A 23,016-nucleotide genomic window follows, 5' to 3' on the forward strand; every position below is an offset into this window, starting at 1 on the left:
CCCGCCGCGCCAGCGGGAACCCTACGGTTGGGGAGGTGGGGCGACGACAACAAAAAGAAGTAAAGTAGGAGGAGATTCTCCCGGGGAGGGCCCGGGCGAGCGGGGCGAGGCGGCGGGCTCCCGGCAGAGGCGGGACCCCAGCGCCCGGCGCGCGAGCGGCTGGCGGACCCCGGCAAAGGCGGAGTCCGCGCCTGGCCACCCGCCTCCCTAGTGCGGTCTCCCGGCGCCGGGACCCCCGCGGGCCCGCCCTCCGCCGCCCGCGCGGCCACGCCCCCCGTGCGACCCCGCCCCTCGCGCCGAGCTCGCGCCTCCGGCCCCGCCCCTTCGCCCAGCACCGCCCGCGCGCAGCGTCTCGCGCCGGCCCGGCCCGCCTGCCGGGAAACAGCCGCGAGAGCAGCGGCAGCGGTTGCTGCCACCGCGCCTTCTCCTCCCGCGCCCCCGCCTCGCCCCCGCCGTCGGCGCCTCGTCCCGGGCCCGCGCCCGCCCTCCGGCCAACGTTCTCTCGGGGCCTCCCCGGGCCCGCCGCCCACTCCCCCGGCTCCGAGCCCCCCAACCGTCGCGCTCTCTCCCTCTCGGCGCGCGGCCCGCCGCCTGCTTCCGGGGCGGGCGGACTGGGCGCCTGGTGCCGGCGGCCGCAGCGACAGCGCCCCCGGGAAGCGGAGGAGGAAGGAGAGAAGAGGTGGAGGTGGCCGCAGGCTGAGTCGCGGCCGGGATGTCCGGGCAGCCGCCGCCGCCGCCGCAGCAGCAACAACAGCAGCAGCAGCTGCCGCCGCCACCGCCGGCGGCCGTGGCCCCGGTGTCCGGAGTCGTCCTGCCGGCGCCCCCGGCCGTCAGCGCCGGCTCCTCTCCGGCCGGCTCGCCCGGCGGCGCGGGCGGCGGTGGCGGCTTAGGGGCCGCGGCGGCCGCCCTGCTCCTCCACCCGCCGCCGCCGCCGCCCCCGGCCACCGCGGCCCCGCCGCCGCCGCCGCCGCCGCCCCCGCAGCCCGCCTCGGCGGCCGCCCCCGCCAGCGCGCCCCCCGCGCCCCCGGGCCTTGCAGCGGGCCCCGGCCCGGCCGGAGGCGCCCCGGCCCCGGCCGTGGCGGCGGGCAGCAGTGCCGCGGCCCCCTTCCCGCACGGGGACTCGGCCCTGAACGAGCAGGAGAAGGAGCTGCAGCGGCGGCTGAAGCGACTCTACCCGGCAGTGGACGAGCAGGAGACGCCGCTGCCTCGGTCCTGGAGTCCGAAGGACAAGTTCAGCTACATCGGCCTGTCTCAGAACAACCTGCGGGTGCACTACAAAGGTACTGGGCGTGTGTCCTGCGGTGGGAGTGGGGCCGCAGACCCTCGGGCCGCCCCCGCCCTCCCGGGGCCGGGTGTCCTCGGAGGGGACTCGCCGCCGGCTCTGCTGCTCCCAGGGTGGGATTGGGGTCGCGGGGAGAGGTGCGAGGGAAAGCGGGCGATTCTGGGAAGGGGAAGGTGAGTATAATGGTCCTGGGTAGAATGGAGCTGGTAATCCCAGGCCAGGAGCAGGACACCTCGGGGGAATCCAGGATGACAGGACATAACTCGCTTTCTGATTTCTCTTTGAGATAAATCGTAGGGCTGGGATGGAGGAATCTATGGGCTCGGAGTTGGGTTACATTGTTCTCCAGGTGGTGTTGGGTCAGGCGCTCTCCTCTTACGTGGGGGGAAGAGAGGCACGATTCTGAGGGATAATTTCTAATTAAGGGAGAGCAGGGATGTATAGGGGGAGGAGTAATCAGTGGAGGATTTTGCCCCAAATTAAGCTAGAGATTGTCTAGGGGAACACAAGGGCCGGGGCCCTAAGTTTGCCGTCAGGGTATCTTGCTAAAAGCAACTGGAGGGTGCGAGAGGTGAAACCTCAGGAGTACGTGTTTTCTTAGGGGAGCAGAAACCTACCACGACTGATTGGATATGCCCTATATTTATGTGTTGGCATTATGAAAGTCTCGTTGAAAACAGGGATTTGTTAAAAACGTTATTTAGTATTTTAAAGAAAATTGGCTCCTATTTTCCACCTGCAGTTAAAAAAAAAAAAGCCTTAGGCAAGTGTTTGTCCCCCTCCTCCCTCACCTACCTCTCCTGTGTTAAAACAAAGCTTTAAGCAGATCAGTTGTATATAAAATTATAAATTGCTATGGGAGTTTTTGAAATGTAGCCCACATTAATAGCACGCATCAAGTTTACTTGTCTGGGGGAAAAAAGTCAATCCAATGTGTCAGTCTATCTGGAAACAAATCCAGTTTTTTAGGCCCCAAACCTGCTGCTTTTACATTCAGAGCAGCCTCATTTTGATTGGCTTCAAAGGGAGGGTCTTTATCAGATCCTAGTGACATGGATGTAGAGGGTATAAACAACCATTGTGGTGAAATTCTTAAAGTTTACTGGACTGAAATTTGAGAAGAACCTTGATAAATAAGTTACTATTTAATCAGGAAGGAGAACGGCCACAGAAGTCTTCCAAATGATTTGGCTGCAAAGAGTAACGCACAAAAATAGGCCTTGTTGAATATTCCTTCCTTTTATGCATAGATCCAGAGAAGTACTTTCAATTTTAAATGTTACGGTTCTTAATCTAAATGGCTGAAATTTTCAAAATATTGGACCTTTGGTTTTTCTTAAGTTAGGACATTTTGTGAATACCCTGTGAAGGCTGTTGTTTAATTTTGTGTTTTAATTTGTGTGAACAGTGTGCTGTGCATGAAGTGTTTGCTTCTGATCTGGCTACCAGAATGCTTTTTGTTGGACTCCACAAAACTTTACTTTAAATTTTATGGTTGATGGTTGATGGTTAGCTTATAAAATCAGGGGGAGAAGATACAAGAGACTATTGAACAAAGAATTCTAGCTTTCCGAGTCCTGCCATCATTTGTGATTTTAGGCATGTTACCAGACAGGGTCTCAGTTTCTTCCTCTGAGTGATGAGGGAGTTGAGCTGGGTTGGGTGTTGGTAAGGAGATTTCCAGCTCTGAATTTCCATATCTAAGATTTGTGATTATAGTCTATTTAGCACTGTAACATGCCTTGACTAGTTTTACTAACTACTTTTACATAAAATTGATGATTTGGGTCACGCAAAAGTGCAGCTTATGTGAAATTGGTTGGAGTTTGGAATATTTATGACACTGCTGTCTCAGTTGTTTTTCCTCTTGGCCTCTTTATTACTTTCTGTTGTGTAATACTAAGATTCACTTTCTGGAAACTTCACTCTTTTGTAAACATAAACCATTATTTCTGGAAGAACAGATTTTGCTGTTTGTCATTCTTTTTCTTTCCTCTCCCTTTCTTCTGTCTCCCCTTTGTCTCTCCCTTCCCCCTTGTCACAAACACGGGCCCTTTTTCCCCTTCTACTGCCTCTTCCTCGTCTTGTTACTTTAATATGTGCCTGTGTGTTTTTCCTGTTGTTTTTCTGTGTGCCTTCAGAGTGGACCACACCAGAAGTTACTGGGCATCTAAGCAAGGGGGAAGTGTCTTAGGTAGTGGTAAGCAAATTTGAAGTCACAAAATAACATTAAAAACTATTGTTCATAAAGTATTTTTGCATATTACAGAATTTCAAAAGATTGATAATTATTTTCCATATGAGGATTTTTCTTACCTTTGAAATATAAATTTCTTTTGCTCTGAACGTGTTCTGTTTTCAAGATGTTATTCTTCTAAATTGGAGCTACTCTTTTGGAAACAGTGGGGTTCCTTAAATGATTTGAAGGGATTAATGTTAAACAGTGTCAGCCATACAGACCAAGTTGATTGGATTGCAGAGGAATTGGGTGTGTTTACTACCTGTTAAAAATTTTTAAAAGACTTTTTGCTTAGCAGTCACACACCAACTGTTGAAATCCTCAAGCATGGCCCCTTTTATTTTTGAAATTCTTGTCAGCTTTGAATAAGTATAAATGTGACAAGTTTAGACCTAGTTATAATGATCATTTTATTCCAATTTAAAGCATTTTAATGAATATGACAATGGGTTTGATTAGTCTAAATGTTTCAGTTACAGGTTGCATTTTTATATTTGTGATTACCATGATTTGTTTACTTTGCAAAGCATTTTGATACATACACTCAGGAGCATGTTAGTGAATTTGGATAAGATGATGGAATTCTCATTTAAGACGAGAAAAAGTGGGAGCACCTGGAAGTTAGAGCTTCCCAGTCACAAGTAAGCCAGGATTGGAAACTAATTTTCATTGATTTTAAATTTAGTGTTCTTTCCACCACACCATATTGCCTATTTCAGTTTGTATGAGACTTAATTATCTCAAGTAGTTAAAATCCGGTGATCACATTTATAAGTTTTTGAAGAATAGTTGACTTTGAAGAATAGTTGATGTTGAAAGTACTTCCTCTGGGGAAAGTGCTACCTGGAGCACACTAATGCCATGGAAAAGTCCAGACGCTTTGATTATACTGATTTAGGGCAGCTTAGAAGAAATGTAAGATCAGTGAAAGTTGGGAATGATAGGAAGAAATGAATAGTGAACTGCACCTTCTAATTGAAGTATTATTAACAGTGACCAAATAGGTTGAACTTTTGGTATGCCCAGCTCCCCTCCCCCTCCGTATCACCAGTCCCTAGGCCTTTAACGTGTCCTCAATTTAATTGCTTATCTAATTTCTTGCACTTCTTTATGTAGAACAAATATCTCAACACATATTTGCTTGCTTACCAAATCTCTTTAGAGATTTATGGGAGGTGATACAAAAATGTGCTTCAAAATCAAGGAATTTAAAACCCAGGCTTTTCCCAGGGATCCCTTTGCCAAAATTGAGCTTTAAGAATGCTAGTTGATAACTGCAAGGATTAAGTGATTCTAATAATCATACTTAACAGAAGTAGACAGTAGTAATGATGATTTTTTCTTTTTGGTAATGATTTATTGAGCAATTGCTGTAGGGCAGATGTTCTTCTAGACAATTTGTATGTATACCTTACTCTCTATTTATTCATTTTGTTTATTCAACAAGCTTTTAGTGAGTGTTTACTTTGTGCCAGGTTCTGGGTACTCAAAGGTGAGTAAGACACTGTCTTTGAATTCCCAGAGCTCAAAGGACATCAAGCAGTGTGTGTAGCAGGGAAGTGTCATAGAGTACTGTGGAAGATGGGGGAGCATCTGCGGCAGGCCGCCCTTGGCAGGGGTGAAGTTGGTGGGTCAGGGAAAGCTTCTTGAAGGGGATGAGGCCAGCGGTCCGTCTTGAAAGATGAGTATGATATAGGGGAGGAGGGGCTGGGCATCACAAGGGAAAAAGCATAAACAAAAGCACAGAGGAGAGAATTACTCTATATGTTTGGATCTACAAGCAATATGGGGTTGTTGGAATTTAAGTGTGTGACAAGGTGCAGCTGGGAAAAGATCGTGCGAGGCCTTATAGAATATTTTATCGAGCTTGGACCTTATTCTGTAGGAGACAAAGAATCATCTAAGGATTTTAAGTAGGAAGTGACTGGCTCATTTTCATCTTTGTCGGATTGTACAACTAATTGGGAGGTGGGCTCAGGGACACAAGCCTGGAAATAGCAGACTCATTTAGAAGGCTGTGGCAGACCACATAAGAAATAAGGACCTGAACTGGTCAGTGGTGGGGGCAGAGAAGAGCAGACATACCTGTGATCTGTGCTGAAGTAAATCTGACTGGATATGATGGAATGATGGAGAAATCAAGGCTGATGCTGGGTTTCTAGCCCTGTTAGGTTTTTGCAGTGAACCGTGAAGCAAATAATGATCGCAAGGAAGTACTACAGTATACTTTGAGGTAAGTAAAAATGGGAATCTTAGCCATGTGATCTGACTTCATGTAAATCAGAAGAAGACAAAGAAATAGCATTGGAGAAAGAACAGAAAGAGTTCTTCTGGAGCTAAGGTGGCTCTGTGTAATCACCACAGCTGGAGTTCCTGATTTTTCACTTTATTCTAATGTTCAGATGTCTCAGCTACAGTGCTAGTTTCTGTGGTTTTCTTTTCTTTTGCCTACTAACTGGTTTATCCTTTTTCCTATTTTAAACTCCCAAGAGACTCAGCAGATTGGCGTAGCTAGTTGCCATCTTTCTTAGTTGGGCAGAGCTTTTCATTCTGTGCTGTGGAGTGAATTGGTGGCCTTCTCGTAGATGCTGACCTGTGTTGAATCAGCCGTAGGGGTGTGAGGGTTGTTATGAAATACAAAATGTCCTCCTGGTGGAAGGATAGTGTGGGCCCCACTCCTCTCAGTAGGGACAGTGTGGGGGGCAGTTTCTCCTAGGAGGGGCTGGCACGTACCATCACTGACCTGAACCTGGAGGAGAGGCTGAGGTCATGACTGACCTGGGAGTCGCCTGTAGCTGGTAGTTGAAACTCAGAGTGTGAGAGAGAGTGAGTAAAGTGAGAAGAGCAGTGGGCCAAAGATGGAACCCTGAGCAAGACCAACATTAAAAGACTGCAGGGAGCCCAAGAAGGAGTAGTTAAGAGGCACCTGGACAGCGGGGAGGGTGGTGTCACAGAAGCTGAGCAGAGGAGTGTCAGAAATGAGGAAGTGAACTTGAGTGTCGAATGCAACAGATAGGTTTAGTGAGATCGGCACAGGAAAATTTCCACTGGATTTGGAAAGTAGATCGTTGTGACCTTAGGTAGAGCAGTGTGAACTGAGTGATGGGGGCAGAAATCAGGGTCAGTAGAAGGGACCAAGCAGAAAGTATAGTGAATATAGGTTATTCTTGAGAAATATAGATGAGGAAAGAGATTAGTCAGTACCTGGAGGAGAATGGAGGTTAGGGCAGCTGTGGGTTGTTTTTTTTTTTTTTTTAAATGGTTGATATTGGAGTTACGTTGTATCTGGAGATTAGCTTATAACATCAGCATGTAAGATGAAAATCCACATACTTAAAATTATCCCTAGAAAACCCTTTGGAAGGTACTGTGTTAGAAACTATTGTATCATTTCTAAGTAGGCCTAGTTTTAGTTTGGCTGCGTGGGTAAAACTGAAGTGACGTAAGTTAGATGACAGTATGAGGTTAGTGCAAGGTATGGAGTCTCAATAAATGTCTACAGAATTTAACATGTTTTAACAAATGAGATAAATAGTACCAATACCTGGTTTTATTACCTTAAAGTTAAAAAAAAAGCTCATTCTGACTTACTTCACTCTGTATGACAGACTCTAACTCCATCCACCTCATTACAAATACCTCCATTTCATTTCTTTTTATGGCTGAGTAATATTCCATTGTATATATGTGCCACATCTTCTTCATCCATTCATCCGATGATGGACACTTAGGTTGCTTCATTATACTAACCACCAACCCCAGTGCATTATTGACAATGATTTATAACACAGAGACATATAATTTTATGAAAAGGATATACATTTTTGGGACACTGTGCCCTTATAGATCAAAGGGAAGGAGAGTAAAGAGGGAAAGGATGAAAGTACAGGCTTGGGAGGCTGACAGAGTAAGGGCTTGGAGGGAGGAAGGTGCTTCAGAAGCTTGAGATGCTTGCCCTTGAAGAGGAGAGGAGTACCTGCTGTTCCTTGGATAACAGTGGGCGAGGTGGGCGGGTGTAGACAGACGAGTTAGTAACGCACGAGAGCAGAGTAGAACATAGCCGTGTATAATGGTGGAGTCCCATCTCAGTCCCGTTTTGTGATGAAGGAGGCGAGGTAGTTTGCTCACTGAATTCAAGTGGAGGACTTAAAGCCTAAAGTGAATGGTGGAGATGTGGACCATCTTCATCTTTCTGAAGATTGCTGTGTGGCATTGATAACCGTGGGGGATCCCAGCTGACATCATTAGTTCACAGTGGTGACTGTTTGCAGGATGGTTGGACTTTATTCCACAAAGGCCAACTGCCCAGTGCAGGAGTAGGGGAAGGTGGATTATAATGTTGATTTAAGGCTGTGGTTTTGCTGGCTGGGTATGATGGAAGGATAGGCATATGAGGGAAATCAAGATATTTGGGAGCTTTTAAATAATTACCATGTATACCATCGCGGAAGAGGAAAGAGAAGAACAAACGAACAAGAAAGGGTTCAGTGCATTGGAGTTCCTTGAATTTTGAAGTGCGGAGTGAATTCTTTAGACAGGGGAGAGGATAGGAGGGTGTGTCCTAGGGGAAGATGTCGGTATTTCCACTGTAATGCCAAAATTGTGTTGCTGGAAAAACCTCATGTTTGTCACAGAATTGCGCACTAAAAGTAACAGGGCTTATGGGAAAAACAGGGCTGGGGCAGACCACTTAAAACCTATGGAACTTTGTAACCAGAGCACTACAGAAATAACAGTCCTAATAAGATACAGGCCCAGTTAAATTTCCACTCCCGTGTGTGCCCAGCATCACAGAATGCTGATCCTTCACAGCCTTCAGCCCTGGGGTTTGGTCTTCCTTCTTAGAGATGTAAGTTCTTGGCAGCTGTTTAATCAAAAATAAAAATCTGATTCAGGGTTTAGCTCTTTTCACCTTTTTTTTTTTTTTTAAGCCAATTGGAAATTCTTACCTTTAGCTGTTAGAATGGCTAAAATCCAAAGAAAACCTGGCCATGACAACTGTTGGTGAGGGTACAGAGAGCAACAGGAACTCTCATACTCTGCTGGTGGGAGTGCAAAATGATACAGCCACTTTGGAAGATGGTTTGGCAGTCTCTACCAAAGCTAAACATAGTTTACCATATGATCCAGCAGTTGAGCTCCTAGGTATTTACCCAACTGGTTTGAAAACTTACGCCCATACAAAAACCTGCATGTAAATGTTCATAACGGCTTTTCTCATAATCACCAAAACCAAGAAACAACCAGGATGTCTCTCAGGAGGTGAATGGATAAACTGCAGTACATCCATACAATAGAATATTATTCAGAGATAAAAAAGAAACGAGCCATCTATCCACACAGAGACACATATGGATCTTAAATGCATATTGCTGAGTGAAAGACTCCAATCTGAAAAGATTACATACTGTATGATCTCAGTGATATGACATTCTGGAAAAGCAAAACTGTAGAGCTAGGAAAAAGATGAGTGGTTGTCAGGGGCTTGAGGGGACGGAGAGAGGGCGAGTGAGGCAAAGAACGGGATTTTTTTAGGTCAGTGAAAGTATTCTGTATGATGCTGTAATTGTGGCTACATGACACTGTGTGCGTATCAAACCCGCAGAATTTTAGGACATAAAGAGTGAACCTTAATAGGTACATATTTTTTAGAAAGTAACTTGGTGGGGGGGATCCCAGTATAGAATGTAGAATGTGACAAAACGGTGTAACTATATTACAAATGTATGAAACAATCTCAGAAGAGGAGGGAAAAGGCACTGACCTAAATAAGTAACTGGAAATCAGTGGAGTCTGTAGAACTAAACGTAAAAGAAACTATATGAGCACTGAATTCTTCTTGATAAGTTGTATCCCAGGGGGGATATGAGTTAACAATTCTGATACTGCTATCCATGTATACTGGAATTTAACAGTTAAATCAGTGGACGGTGCACAGTGGGAGCTAGGTTTCTCGCCACTGGAGTGGTTAGAATGATCCATGTGGTAATGGATGAGAGTCGGAGACAGTGGTATGAACTCATGTTTAGTTTAATATGTACACAGATGATTAAATAAGAAGTACGGATGTGTGTATATGCAGGGGTTTAGTATACACACATATATTTCTTCGCTCTTGTCAATGAGAGGGCCTAAAAACAATGACACCCCAGTAACTGTGAGCATACCTAGTACCTAGATCTTGGATTCTAATGCCATTTGCCCATAAAAGGAGCCAGGGCTCCTTGGAGAAATGGCTGATTCTAGGACTAGGGCAGGAAATGCACAAGATGAGCTTCCAGAATCTTGTAGTGCCAGAAAGTAACACACAAAAACAAAAAACACATGATGCAGGTATGTCAGAGTGCCAACTGAAAAAGCTCCCAATGGCTAAACGGGGAACAGTTTGAGCAACAAAAGAAATGAACTAGTCTTGAATTATAACCCAAAGTATAAAATAAATATGCATGAGATGCACGAGTCCATACTGATATAAACAAAGAGAGGAAGTATCTTAGCACTTTTTGATCTGTACTGCACTTGAATTTTCCCCAGATGGGTTAGTACAGTGGCAGGTATAGCAGTTCCTGAAGCCACCAAACACTGGGCACAATAGGAATGCACTTCTGGAGGAATCCCAGCTTTTGACTTAGGGCCTCTGTATATTGCTAACATTTTCTCTTTAATTCATTAATGTACTGGGAAAAGCTGTGTTATGAGCTGAATGACTTCTTTATTATGCTGATATCATTGCCATGTTTATCAAGTGCATGTGGGCTAATTTGTATTCAAGAAATGTGCTTTGTAGCAAAACAGACTTTACTGGAATTTAATATTACTGAGGTGGCATAGCTTCAGGTGATGTCAGCATCCAGAGTGTGGCTCTAGGAAGAATGATTGAAATTAGAATGGAAGTCAGTGGGAATAAAGAGGTCTGGGAATTAAAATGCAGAAACAATAAAATAATCAAAAATAAGTGTAAACGTGTGTTAATGTTGTGTGGAGGGCATATAAAAAAGGTTAGACCGAGTCAGAGAGACTAGAGAAAGAATAATTGAAGAAGTAGAACTTGAACTAAGATGGAAGGGCTGAGTAGGACCCGGCCAGTCTGAGAAGGAAGGGTACACAGCTTTCCAGTTAGAGGGAGTAGCTTGGGCACAGCCTGGCCTGACCAGTGTGGCTGGAGCAGAAAGGAGGAGGTGGAAAATGCAGAGGGAGGGCAAGATCAAACAAGGTTTTCAGCAAGTTTATCTTTTTCTAGGCTGAATGGGAAGGAATGGTAGTTGTCTTGAGGGCTAGTGGTACAAGGAAGGCTGATTTATATTTTCAGAAAGGCACTTGGCTGCAGGTTGGAGAGTGGAGGGGTCTGGGGGAAGGCTTTATTCAAACCCTTTCTGTTTCAGTTAAATGCAGTCAACAGATTGTTTGAATAGGAGGAGCTGACCTTGCTAGCCTTAAGAGTCCTGAAGCAGTACATGTATTGTCTTCTTAAACCATCTAGAAAACACTTAACATTGAAGACTGTGGTTTTAAAAATGTACACTTCGGTAGTGTGAGGGTTGTACTTTGGTCACCACACAATTTAAGGTAATAAACTTCCTGCTGATGAACATTATTAGAAATAGGCTCTTCACTCTGATATTACTAGTCCCACCTAAAATTAGTAAGAATCCTTTTAATCTTATATCTCAACTTTTTCTTGGGTCTTTACATCTTAAGGTTAATTTTAAAATGGAACAAATCCTTTTTTTTTTTTAAATGGTGTCACAATCACCCCCCCCCCTTTTTTTTTTAAACTTTGGGTTTATTTATTTATTTATTTATTTACTTACTTACTTACTTATTTATTTATGTATGTATGTATGTATGTCTGTGTTGGGTCTTCGTTTCTGTGTGAGGGCTTTCTCTAGTTGCAGTGAGCGGGGGCCACTCTTCATCGCGGTGCGCGGGCCTCTCACTGTCGCGGCCTCTCTTGTTGCGGAGCGCAGGCTTCAGATGCGCAGGCTCAGTAGTTGTGGCTCACGGGCCTAGTTGCTCCGCGGCATGTGGGATCTTCCCAGACCAGGGCTTGAACCCGTGTCCCCTGCATTGGCAGGCAGATTCTCAACCACTGCACCACCAGGGAAGCCTGGAACAAATCCTTTTAACATTTACAGAATTTTTCTATAGTGTCTTGGTAGAGCATAATGAATATACTAAAACCTTGAAGATTTATGACTCTGTAGTTCTTTACAGTTATTTTTGCATAATGGTAAGATGTAGGGGATTTTAATTCAGACATGGATTTAATGCACAATTCTACCAATTTTGGGCAAGTTATATAATCTCTGTAAGAATTTCTCCATTTTTAGAAATGAGGTTAAATTATACCTATTTCACAGATGTCGAATGAGAAAAATCTATACAGAAGCACCTAATACTTTGAGAGATTGTTTACCCTCAAATATTAGTTTTCTTTCTCTTTTCCCACAGAAGTAGCTAGAATAGGAGGTGGGAATACATGTGAAGTGATCCCAGAACGCTCACTGTAACTAAATCCTTCCTGTGAGTTCAGAGCTCGCACTGGATCAGGCTTCTTGAATTTAAATCCCAGCACAAATCCTGGTTTGGGATTCTTACCCAGCAGTACGACCTGAGTTTCTTTATCTGCCCTTGGCTTCCTCAACTGTGAAATGATAATAAATAGTACCTACTTCATAAGTTGTTTTGAATGTGAAATGAGTTAATAAATACAGTGCTTTTATTTATTTATTTACCATTTTAAAAATTGGAAGTACAGTTAATTTACAATGTTGTGTTAGTGTCAGATGTACAGCATAGTGATTCAGTTATACATACATACATATATATTTTTTTCAGGTTCTTTTCCATTGTAGGTTATTACAAGATATTGAATATAGTTTCCTGTGCTATATAGTAGGTCCTTGTTATTTATCTGTTTTATGTATAGTAGTGTGTATATGTTAATCCCAAACTCCTAATTTGTCCACCCTACCCTCCCCCACCATCACCCTTTGGTAACCATAAGTTTGTTTTCTCTGTCAGTACAGTGCTTTTAGAATGGTGCCTTTCACCTAGTATTAAATGTATGTCAACTGTTATCACTTACTATTATTAAGTATACTTTGAGATTCCCTTATCCCTAAAAGTTTTGGTCACTTCTCTTCAGAAAAACCAAAACCAAAAATAAGGGCTAGTTGATTTAAGATTCCTGGGTTAATTGGGGTTTTCTTTAGATTTATTTTTAACTGTCTAAATTTTAAAAATGCTTTTAGTTTACATGACCTTTTCCCAGGCAGCTCAATTATTTGAACATAATGTTACTGAAAAATATATTTTGCTGAAACCGTAATTTATTAAATGTCTGTTTTTAAAAAGTGATTAGTGTATCATTCTGCAGATTTATGCCGTTACTTTCTTCTGCTTAGCTCCATGTAAATACTACCTACATATGTTAAAGCAGTTTTATCAGCGTCTATACATTGCTGCTTCCATTTTTATCTTCCTAGCCAAGTTTATCACCTCTCAGTGGTCATCCTGCTGAGAACTTCTGCCCATAAGACATATACTTAAGACATCTATGAATGGTAATAGAGTGGCTGAGTTCATTTAGTTTCTTTTAGGCTACGTGAACATGTGCTAATTTGCATTGCAAGTGTAAACTTAACAGTTTAATGGTAGGATACGCATTGATAATTTGACAGAGTGTATGGTAAGGGAAGATGTGATCTCATTGGTGTGTGATGGTTCTTGTATAGACAAGATATAATTTTTGACCTATGAGAGGTGTTTAGTTTTAAAACAGTCATGGTAAATTTGAGAAGGGGAGTTCTGCTACCCATGAAGGTAAGGGTATAGTCTGACTGAAAGATTAATGACATAAGTTCGAATTGGGTGAAGCATGTCTAGCGAGAACACCTGAGTAATGATTTGGAGCACTGTTTCTCATACAGCCCTTTTCGGGGTTGTGGAGCCTGTCGCACTCACTCTCTCTGAATACTCTCTGACACGCTACTTCAGCTTTATTCTTCTGGTGGTTTTATGGGCATATTTTCTCTAGCTCACGTGGTTTTGTTCACATGCTAGCTTTCAAGGTAATTTGTGTCTTGGGTGATGGACAGGGGAGGTGATATTAGTGAGTAAAACTGGGTTAGATTGAGGAATAGCTAATTTAAAAAGTTTAAAAGCCTTTATCTAACAGATTCCCTAAAGATGTCAGCATTAGTATGGTATTATATTGCTTTCTTAAAAAAGAAAGAAAAGACAACGAGAGGTTAGATATGTTTCTCAGAAGGCTGTAATTGACCAAAGAAATTTTATGGATCAGCCTTTGGATAGAATTAATGATCAAAGATTAATGATTTTTTTTTTTTTACATATTAAAATTTTTAATTTTTCTAAACACCAACAATGCAATTTTGCTAAAGTTACAATTTTGGAAAATTGGCCTCAAGACCACTCCCAGGCTTTCTGTCAAGTGTATCTGGGTCTCTACCATCTCAGGGCTGTGTGCATTTCTCCCAGGACTTGGGGTGGGGTAAAGGTGGGTAGAGAAGATTTTCTAAAGGTCTGCTGGAGTATAGAGCCCAGGAGAGTCCTGGGTGAGGCCCTGGGCTCCTTGAATGCTGTGTATAGTAGCCTTTCTCTGCCCTTGTCTCCCAAGCTCTCTTTTGCCTTCCTCAGGTTTGATATCTGGGAGGTTTGATTTTCCAGAGGAAATTAAATATTTTTATATCGAATTATATTACAATAAATATTGCCAAATGCTTTCCTTTTGCGTTGTTCCCCATCTAACTGTTAAGTTCAGGCAGTTGAAATGTGGATGATGAAGTGAGTGAAACCATCAAACTCTATCCAAAGTTTGGATCTAACCAACAAAATTGTAAATTCTTAAAAGTAAGAAAGCTGTTTTGCCAGTTCAATCTAATTATAAAATTTCGCTTTAAAAAATAGACTATGAGGGCTTCCCTGGTGGTGCGGTGGTAAAGAATCCATCTGCCAATGCAGTGGACACGGGTTCAAGCCCTGGTCTGGGAAGATCCCACATGCCGCGGAGCAACTAAGCCCGTGCGCCACAACTACTGAGCCTGCGTGCCACAACTACTGAAGCCCCACTCACCACAACTAGAGAAAGCCTGCGCACAGCAATGAAGACCCAACGCAGCCAAAAACAAAATAAATTAAATAAATTTAAAAAAATAGTGTATGATACAGATGCTTCTGGTTTAAAAAATTAGGCCATTTGGCAAAAAAATGTTGTTTAGGAATTTGATAAATTATATGCAAATTTAGATCTAATAAAATTAATCATATTCTCATCTTGTTCTTCAGGTGTATGCTTTTGTCTCTTAAAAATATCGGCTACCTTAAAATACTTTATATAATTTGCATAAAGGACTGCTAGGTTCAGTGTGCTTAGATTCTGAAATTTTATCAAAACTAGTAATAGTGTGAAGAGTTCCATGTTTAACTTGGGCTATTTTGCATATTGGATTAATTGTGATGATAAAGGTGTTATTAAGTCTTTGATTATTTGTACTGATGAGAGCAGAAATGTATATCTCATTCAAAAACCATATTGGTTCCTGAATTATTTGTTAAGATTTTCATTTGATTATCTCTCTTGATTTTTTTTTTCCTTCCTGTTCCTTATGCAGGTCATGGCAAAACCCCAAAAGATGCAGCTTCAGTTCGTGCCACGCATCCAATACCAGCAGCCTGTGGGATTTATTATTTTGAAGTAAAAATCGTCAGTAAGGGAAGAGATGGGTAAGTGTACATTTTGATGGGAAAAATCGTTTGCTTATGGGTAATTATTTTTGCTTTGATTCATAACCGTTTATGATGTAATTGGAAAATTGGAATTTTTGGGAAATTTTGGTAATTGGAAAAGTGGAATATGAATATTCTAGTATAGCATGTTGTACCTGGCTCTGCTTAAATACTAGTTGAAGTTAACACTTGAGTTGGTGAAATTACCAGGTTTTTCTGGTAGGTTTGTCGTTAAAGTGGAGAATTGGAATAAAACAATAGAGAGAGAATGACTCATTTTCCATGCCTTTCTTACACTGCCATTTTCTGAATTCTGCTGAGAAGTTAAATCTTCTCAAAGGTAGTTAACCAAAACCAAAAGGTGATTCATAGATATTTTACAGGGATGGGGGCTCAGAATTTTAGGTTTAGATCAGGGAAATGTATGTTTGTACGCTCTCAGTTGGAGGCGATTCCCAAGTATTAGGATGTAGTTTAGAAGCTTCCAAATGAGAACTTCATGTAGATGCTAGAACCAACTTTTATGTTATTGCTTTTCAACTTGAGATCACTGGTTGTGTGTGTGTGTGTGTGTGTGTGTGTGTGTGTGTACACATCAGAGTCACTTACGGGACTATTAAAAATATAGTAGTTTGGGTCTTACCCCAGAAGTTCCTTAATCAGCATTTTCAGATGTAGAGTTTGGAAGATAGGCATTTTGAGAAAGCTCAACAGGGAATTTCGGTGCATCCCTCTGATTGAGAGCTAATTACATAGAATCACTGGATCTATCCTGTGGTATTTCCTGATAACTTCATTGTGGTATCAGAGATCCTTTAAAGCATCTATAGAGTCATTTGTTCAACTACCAAGGTAAATTTATGGGGCTGTGTAAGTTTACCTGTACTTGAAGCGAGTCATTTAACCCCTCTTGGTGCGTCTTCTTTGTTTAACTGACAAAATAAGTGTGTTCAGTAGATCATTCCTCTTTATTTGCTGAATATTCTCAATGTCAACAATATGGAAAGTACAAAGTGAAACCTTGGGTTCAATGATAACTTTTTAACTACCTCAGTTTTCCCAGGGTGATCAAACCAAAGGTAAAATCAGAGAAGCCAAGGATAAAGTGGTTGAGAGACCCCAAATTGAAATAGGCACATGATTGTAACCATTTCTAACTCTGCTGCTGCATACTCAGTAAGCCAATTCTTTCACACTTCAAGTTATATCATCAACTCCATAATGCTGGTGTTGCTCAGGATAATTCCCAGGATTCTCTTTACGTTTCACTCTACATATTGTATCTTTGCATGAGCTTGACCTTATATTTTCATGGCTGCAAATTCCCTGACGAGTCTCAAATCTAAAGCTACATCTCAGGTCATTCCCTTGAGGTCTAGATCAATATATCTGCCCAGATGTTTGTATCTGAATGTCCCACAGGCATTTAAATTTAGCTTGTTTAAAATCTTTTTCTCAACCCTAGCTTGGTTAATGGTTTCACTGTTGCTAGAAACTTGAGAATTTCTTGCCTTAAACTTTCTCTGTCCACTTCTACAGTTTCTGCCTGAGTCAGGTCTTGGTAATTTGTCCCCTAAATTACTGAGGTCTCCCAGTTGCTCCCTGTTTTGCCCTCACTCCAGTCTATAACTATTGCTCATCTTCTTTCTAATACAAAACTCAATTGTGTCTGTCCCTTTCTTGAGATTATTTGGTACACCTGTTGCTTTGAGATTAAAATCTAAAGCTTCTTAGCAGGGTCCTTCATGATGTGACCTTTGTAATTTTTCAGTCTCATCTTTTTGTTGCCAGAATCCCTCATTATTTTTTTTAAATTAGGTATATTTTACATGTAGTAGAACTTAACGTTTTTAGTGTGCAGGCCTGTGAGTTTTGACAGATGTGTACAGTCTTATAACCATCACCACAGTCAATATATAGAACAGTTCCATCACCCTGCAGAATTCCTCCATACCCCTTTTTGGGCAACCTTTCCCCATCTCCAGCCCCTGGTAACCACTGATTGGTTTTCTTCCTTTATAGTTTTGCTGTTTCTAGGATGGTATATAAATGGAATCATAGAGTATGATGAGTAGAGTAGCCCGTTAAGTCTGGCATCTTTCACTGAGTATAATGCATTTGAGGTTCATCTCTATTTTTGTATGTATTGGTAGTTCATTCCTTGTTATTGCTGATTATGTGGGTGAACCAACCACAGTTTGCTTACTCACTCTTCAGTTGAAGGACATCAGATTATTTCCAGTTTTTGGCAATTAGGAATATGGCCACTCTAAACATTGACGTATAGGTTTTTGTCGTAAGTTTTCATTTAACTCGTAAGTTTTTTTCGTAAGTTTTCATAAAACTCATTTAATGAGTTTTCATTTAACTTGGGTAAATACAAAGGAGTGGGATTGCTGGGTCCTTTGTTAAGTGTATTTTTAACTTTATAAGAAACTGACAAATCGTTTTGCAGCATGGTTGTACTAGCTTACGATCCTACGAGCATCGTGTGAGGTTCCTGTGGCTCTGCCTCCTCAGTAGCACTTGCTGTTGTCAGGGGTTTTGTTTTGTTTTGTTTTAAATTTGTAGCCATTCTAATAGGTATCTAGTGGTTTCTTTTTGTGGTTTTAATTTACTTTTCCCTAATGACTAATGATGTTGAAGACATCATTAATGTCTTCATTAATTCTTATCTGTCCTGTTTTTTTTAAACAAACTCAATAGTTCCTTTATTTCGATTTTATTTTATTTTTTTTTTAAGATTTTTTTTTTTTTTAATGTGGACCATTTTTAAAGTCTTCATTGAATTTGTTACAATATTGCTTCTGTTTTATGTTTTGGTTTTTTGGCCACGAGGCATGTGGGATCTTAGCTCCCCAACCAGGGATCAAACGCCTGCATTGGAAGGTGAAGTCTTTAACCACTGCACTGTCAGGGAAGTCCCCTATTTCGATTTTAAATTAATTACTTGTCAACAACTGTGGACATGGTTAAGAAATGACTTAACAGATATACTTTATAATACTGAATTGACAGCTCAATTGAACAGAATGCTTCTTAGGACTGTCCTCATTTTGGCATTCACCCTGATTAAATTTAAGGTCCTTATTCCTCATCTCTTTTCTGAGCTATGGGAGCTCTAACTGGGGCATCCAGTTAATCTCCATTTCCATTTTTCTGCCAGCTTAGGCTTGGAGAAATAAGCCCCAGAAAATAGAAAGTAGGATGTTAAACAGAGTTGAATCAACATAAAGTGACCCCAAAGGAGAGGGATGGAACCCCAAAGGAGAGGGATAGGTTAGAAAATACTACCTAACCAAACTGGGGTCCACTTGCCCGGCACCCAGCAAAGCCAATCTGCTGACACTGGGCTGTGGTGAAGTACAGTGTTTATTGCAGGCAGCAAGCAAGGAGGATGGGCAGCCCATGCTAAAAAGACCTGAACTCTCCAGTGGCTTTCTGGGAAGGGTTTTTAAAGGCAGCATTAGGCGTGAGGGTTGTAGGGTGTGTGATCAGCTCGTGGACTTTCTTCTGATGGGTTGGTGGTGAGGAAACAGGGTGATGTTTTGGGAATCTTAATCATCAGCCTCCTGGTTCCACCCTATCCAGGGTCTACATGCTTGTCATCAGCACGAAGTCACCATCCACCTCTTGGGAGGGAGTCTTAGTTTCTGCAGAACTACTCAAAGATATTTGTCGGATTGTTACGTATATGCCTTGAGGAGGAACTAGGACTCTGTTTTGTGGCTGCACTGTTGTTTAAAGCTATCATTACTTTTCTTGCTTGACTGCTTTTCCTTTGTTTCTGCATTCCCTCACTTCCCTAATTAGTAACTGCTTGAGTCTGCTCTTTGGAAATCAGGGAAGGCCTAGAAGACTAAAGCCTTTTTCCTACAAACAAGAAACACGGAGGGGCTTTTGTACCCGGGAAGGTCTCGCAGGGGCCTGCTGGGTTTCAGTCTCCCTTTTTCTTTGATACTCCTCAATCCTGAGGGGAACAGGGGTGGGACAAGAAAGGGAATAAAGTTTTGGATAGAGAGGTTAACCATAAACCTGGTAGGGGGTCTTGGTTTCAAAAATACCCCCAAAGACCTTTTTCTAATCAGAGTTGGCATCTGTGGAAAGTAGATGGCAGGTATGTAGTGCCGTAAGGTACTCTCTGTAGTTCTCTGATGGTACTTGCTGGCTCATGTTTCTAGTTCTGTGTGCAGGTTCTTTCCTTCCTCCTTATATTCACCTTCTCTTGTCTCTTTCCCCATTTGCCAAGCTTAACTAATTACTCTTCAAGTCGTAGTTTACAGTTACTTTTTTTTGGTGGCACTTTCTCCTCCCCAAAATAAGATTGTGCCTTTATTATGCTTCCTTTGCTTTTTGGGCAGACTGTAATTATAATATTTATACAGCTGATTGTCTGCTTATTGGTAATGTATAACGGTACAGATTCAAGGGTGAGGGACTATTTTATATTTCTGTAATTCCAGTACTTACTTTTTAGCTAGCACTCATATGAATGAACAAATGGTTGGATGAGAAACAGTACCCACCTCCTGTATATTCTTGGAGAAAACTGTTGTGTTTCTTTGGTCTGATTTTGTTTATTTCTGGTAATCTTTTTGAACACAGTTTTAGGTCCAACCCAGTGCTTTTGGAAGGAAAGAACAAACAGCTCATTTATGGGAGAAAAGCAAGTCATGTAGCTTATTTTGGCCAAGTAATGTCTTTCTGGAGATATATTGAACTGTATCAGGAGATATAAAAATTCCTTCCTAAAATCCTAATGTCGTTGTAGAGACTTCACCAGAAAGCGCAGCTGTTAGTTACCTTCCTTTGCAGTGATACATGCTCATCTGAGAGTTTATTACACTTAATTTAAAATGGAATTTTCTTTTAAACAGTGTGTTTATCCAAGATTAGGACAGGTAAATAAATATTTGGATCCAAGATGTCAGTTTTCTCACGAGAAACTGTCATTGTAGCAAGTTTTCTCATGAAATGGCGAGAGTTGGGTATGAATTGCTTCTCAGTTTATTTGTAAAATGCATGATTTCTAGGTCTGCTTTGGAAAACTAGGAATATAACTGTGATGATTGGTACTTGTTTTCTTCATTGCCTAAGAAGTGAGGCTTGGGGGCTTCCCTGGTGGCGCAGTGGTTGAGAATCTTCCTGCCAATGCAGGGGACACGGGTTCGAGCCCTGGTCTGGGAAGATCCCACATGCTGCGGAGCAACTAAGCCCGTGAGCCACAATTACTGAGCCTGCGCGTCTGGAGCCTGTGCTCCGCAACAAGAGAGGCCGCAATGAAGAGTGGCCCCTGCTTGCCGCAACTAGAGAAAGCCCTCGCACAGAAACGAAGACCCAACACAGCCATAAATAAATAAATAAATAAAATTAAAAAAAAAAAAAAAGTGAGGCTTGAAGGAAGTTCCTTTTATTGAACGAAACAAATAATATGTTCTGTTTTCTGCCTTGGATTTTCATTTAAACTAAACATAACTTTTGTGTATGTTCAGCAAAATAAGCTTACTTTATTAGGAGAAAATAGCCTGTCTCAATTTTTTGATTAATTTAAAAATGAATTCCTAACACATTTTGCACCCAAAAAATTAAATCACCTTATCTGCATGAAATCATTTTCTTTAGGAGACATATTTAAAGGGTATATATTTACTTTATGTTCTTGTTAATTCTTGTTGACTGTCAAGATGAATTTCTAAAAGTAGTCTGTGTCTTTTGAATGTACCTTCAGTTCAGGAATTTTATTCAGGTTTTCAATTATGTATACTGATACAGGCAATGGAGATACAGTTCATTATAAATGTGAGAGATAATAAAATTTCTATTTGGAAATTTTTAGAATTATAATTTATTATGAGTGTGATATTTTTAGCTCTTCAAACAAAATATTGATGCCATTCTGCCAGTGTGATTCAGGAGAAATCAGCAAGTAATCCAGTCTCTGTTCTGTTCGTAAATTCTGCTGATAATAAAAGCATAGAACATTCCTTCTATGCTTCCTGACTTTCTGGATTCTTTCTTGGGGGAGTGGAAGAGAAATAAAGGCTTTTCTTCCCATCTAGCTATAAAAGGCTTTAAAAGGTCTTTCCTTCTAGTTTCTCTTGGTGATAAGCAGTAAGTGGAAACACAGATGGAAAATGTGAACAAAGATATCAAATAAACTATGTATTTATTACCTTAATGAATATATATTGAACAGGTATGGTGTATCTGGCATTGTCAGCAGCTGAGCGAGTATAAGAAATTATTTTATTTATCTCTGTCTTATCCATAGTTTCTAGTAGAGGACCTGACACTTAGCAGAAACTCAATAAATGCATTGAGTGAACTGAATGTGCGTTCTTGTTCTCAAGGAATATTGAATTCAGTATTTGGAGGGTACAGTGGGGCAGAGCAGGGAGCAGACGTATGCAAATAACTCTAGATTAAGACATAATATACTAAGTACTTAGAATGAGAGAGTATATGGGAGAACTGAGGAGATGATGATTAATTCTAGCTCAAGGAAATAGATTTATAAAGGAAGTAGTGTTTGATAGGCCTTAGAAAATGAGTAAAAATTTGAGACACTGCGTTGGGGAAAAATATTCCAGACTGTGATAAATGGCTGGACTTGTCTCATGGGAGGAATGGAACTGTATGGTGTCTTTGGCTGAGGTAGATGACTCAGTATTGCTGGAGACTTGAGGGCTTATAGTGAAGAGTTTACAGAAGTAAGAGTGGAATTGGAATCATATTAGAGAGCCTTGATGATAGTTCTAAGGGCAAATGCTCTATAGGTAGTAGGGAGCCTTCAGTCTTTTTAAAATTTATTTATTTTTGGCTGTGTTGGGTCTTCGTTTCTGTGCGAGGGCTTTCTCTAGTTGCGGCAAGCGGGGGCCACTCTTCATCGCGGTGCGCGGGCCTCTCACTGTCGCGGCCTCTCCCGTTGCAGAGCACAGGCTCCAGACGCGCAGGCTCAGTAGTTGTAGCTCACGGGCTTAGTTGCTCCGCGGCATGTGGGATCTTCCCAGACCAGGGCTCGAACCCGTGTCCCCTGCATTGGCAGGCAGACTCTAAACCACTGTGCCACCAAGGAAGCCCCTTCAGTCTTTTTGAGTAGGGCAGTGATAACAGTATCTGTTTTAGGAAAACAGTACTGGGTGGGGAGGGGATGCAGTGTGTGATGGCAGTGTGAAAGATGGCTAGAGATAGGAGTTAGGCTACGAGGCTATTGCCTAGGGATGAATTGTAATAGAGGTTAAAAAAATAGAGGAGGAGGAGGTAGTTTAACTTGTTGGGTGGTACCTATTATGTACCAGATACTGTGCTAGGAACCTAGGGTTTACAAGGAGGGATTGGCCAGGACGGGGTCTCTGCCCTCCAGAAGTTTGTAGGTAAGAATAGAAATGAACGTGTCAATAAATAATTAAATATAGCATAAAAAATGTATAGTAATAGCTATATGAACAAAGTAGAGAAGCAGTATGGTGGAGGAAGTGACCAACTCTGTTGGAAGATGGGGTGGCAATCAAGGAAGCCTTTAGGAAGCTTGCATACAGTTATGGCAGAGGAAGAACGTTAAACATAAGTCTCTCTCACTTCCGTGTCCTTCAGCTACCTATTTACCCTCCTTAGACTGATTTCCTAGGAATTCCTCCAGAGATACTCTATGAGCAGAGTTTTCAAAGATGAATAGTTGTTTTTGAAGCTGATTTAGTTACTTTTGCTAAGAAATACAGTGAAGTACTTTGGGACAAGAAAGATG

The 23,016-nt window shown here is 41.8% G+C and overlaps 1 protein-coding gene across 1 annotated transcript in view; it reads left to right on the forward strand.

The window, feature by feature from the left end:
* The first annotated feature begins 421 nt into the window (after nucleotides 1–421).
* Nucleotides 422–23,016, forward strand: part of RANBP9 (RAN binding protein 9) — an 88,232-nt gene continuing 65,637 nt past the window's right edge. Inside the window, exons 1-2 of the mRNA XM_068557116.1 lie at nucleotides 422–1,280; nucleotides 15,158–15,269. Coding sequence (XP_068413217.1) covers nucleotides 713–1,280; nucleotides 15,158–15,269 — 680 coding nt within the window. The 5' untranslated portion in view covers nucleotides 422–712. The remainder of the gene's footprint in view (nucleotides 1,281–15,157; nucleotides 15,270–23,016) is intronic.

The sequence above is a fragment of the Eschrichtius robustus genome, chromosome 12 (assembly GCF_028021215.1).
Source record: "Eschrichtius robustus isolate mEscRob2 chromosome 12, mEscRob2.pri, whole genome shotgun sequence".
NCBI lineage: Eukaryota > Metazoa > Chordata > Mammalia > Artiodactyla > Eschrichtiidae > Eschrichtius > Eschrichtius robustus.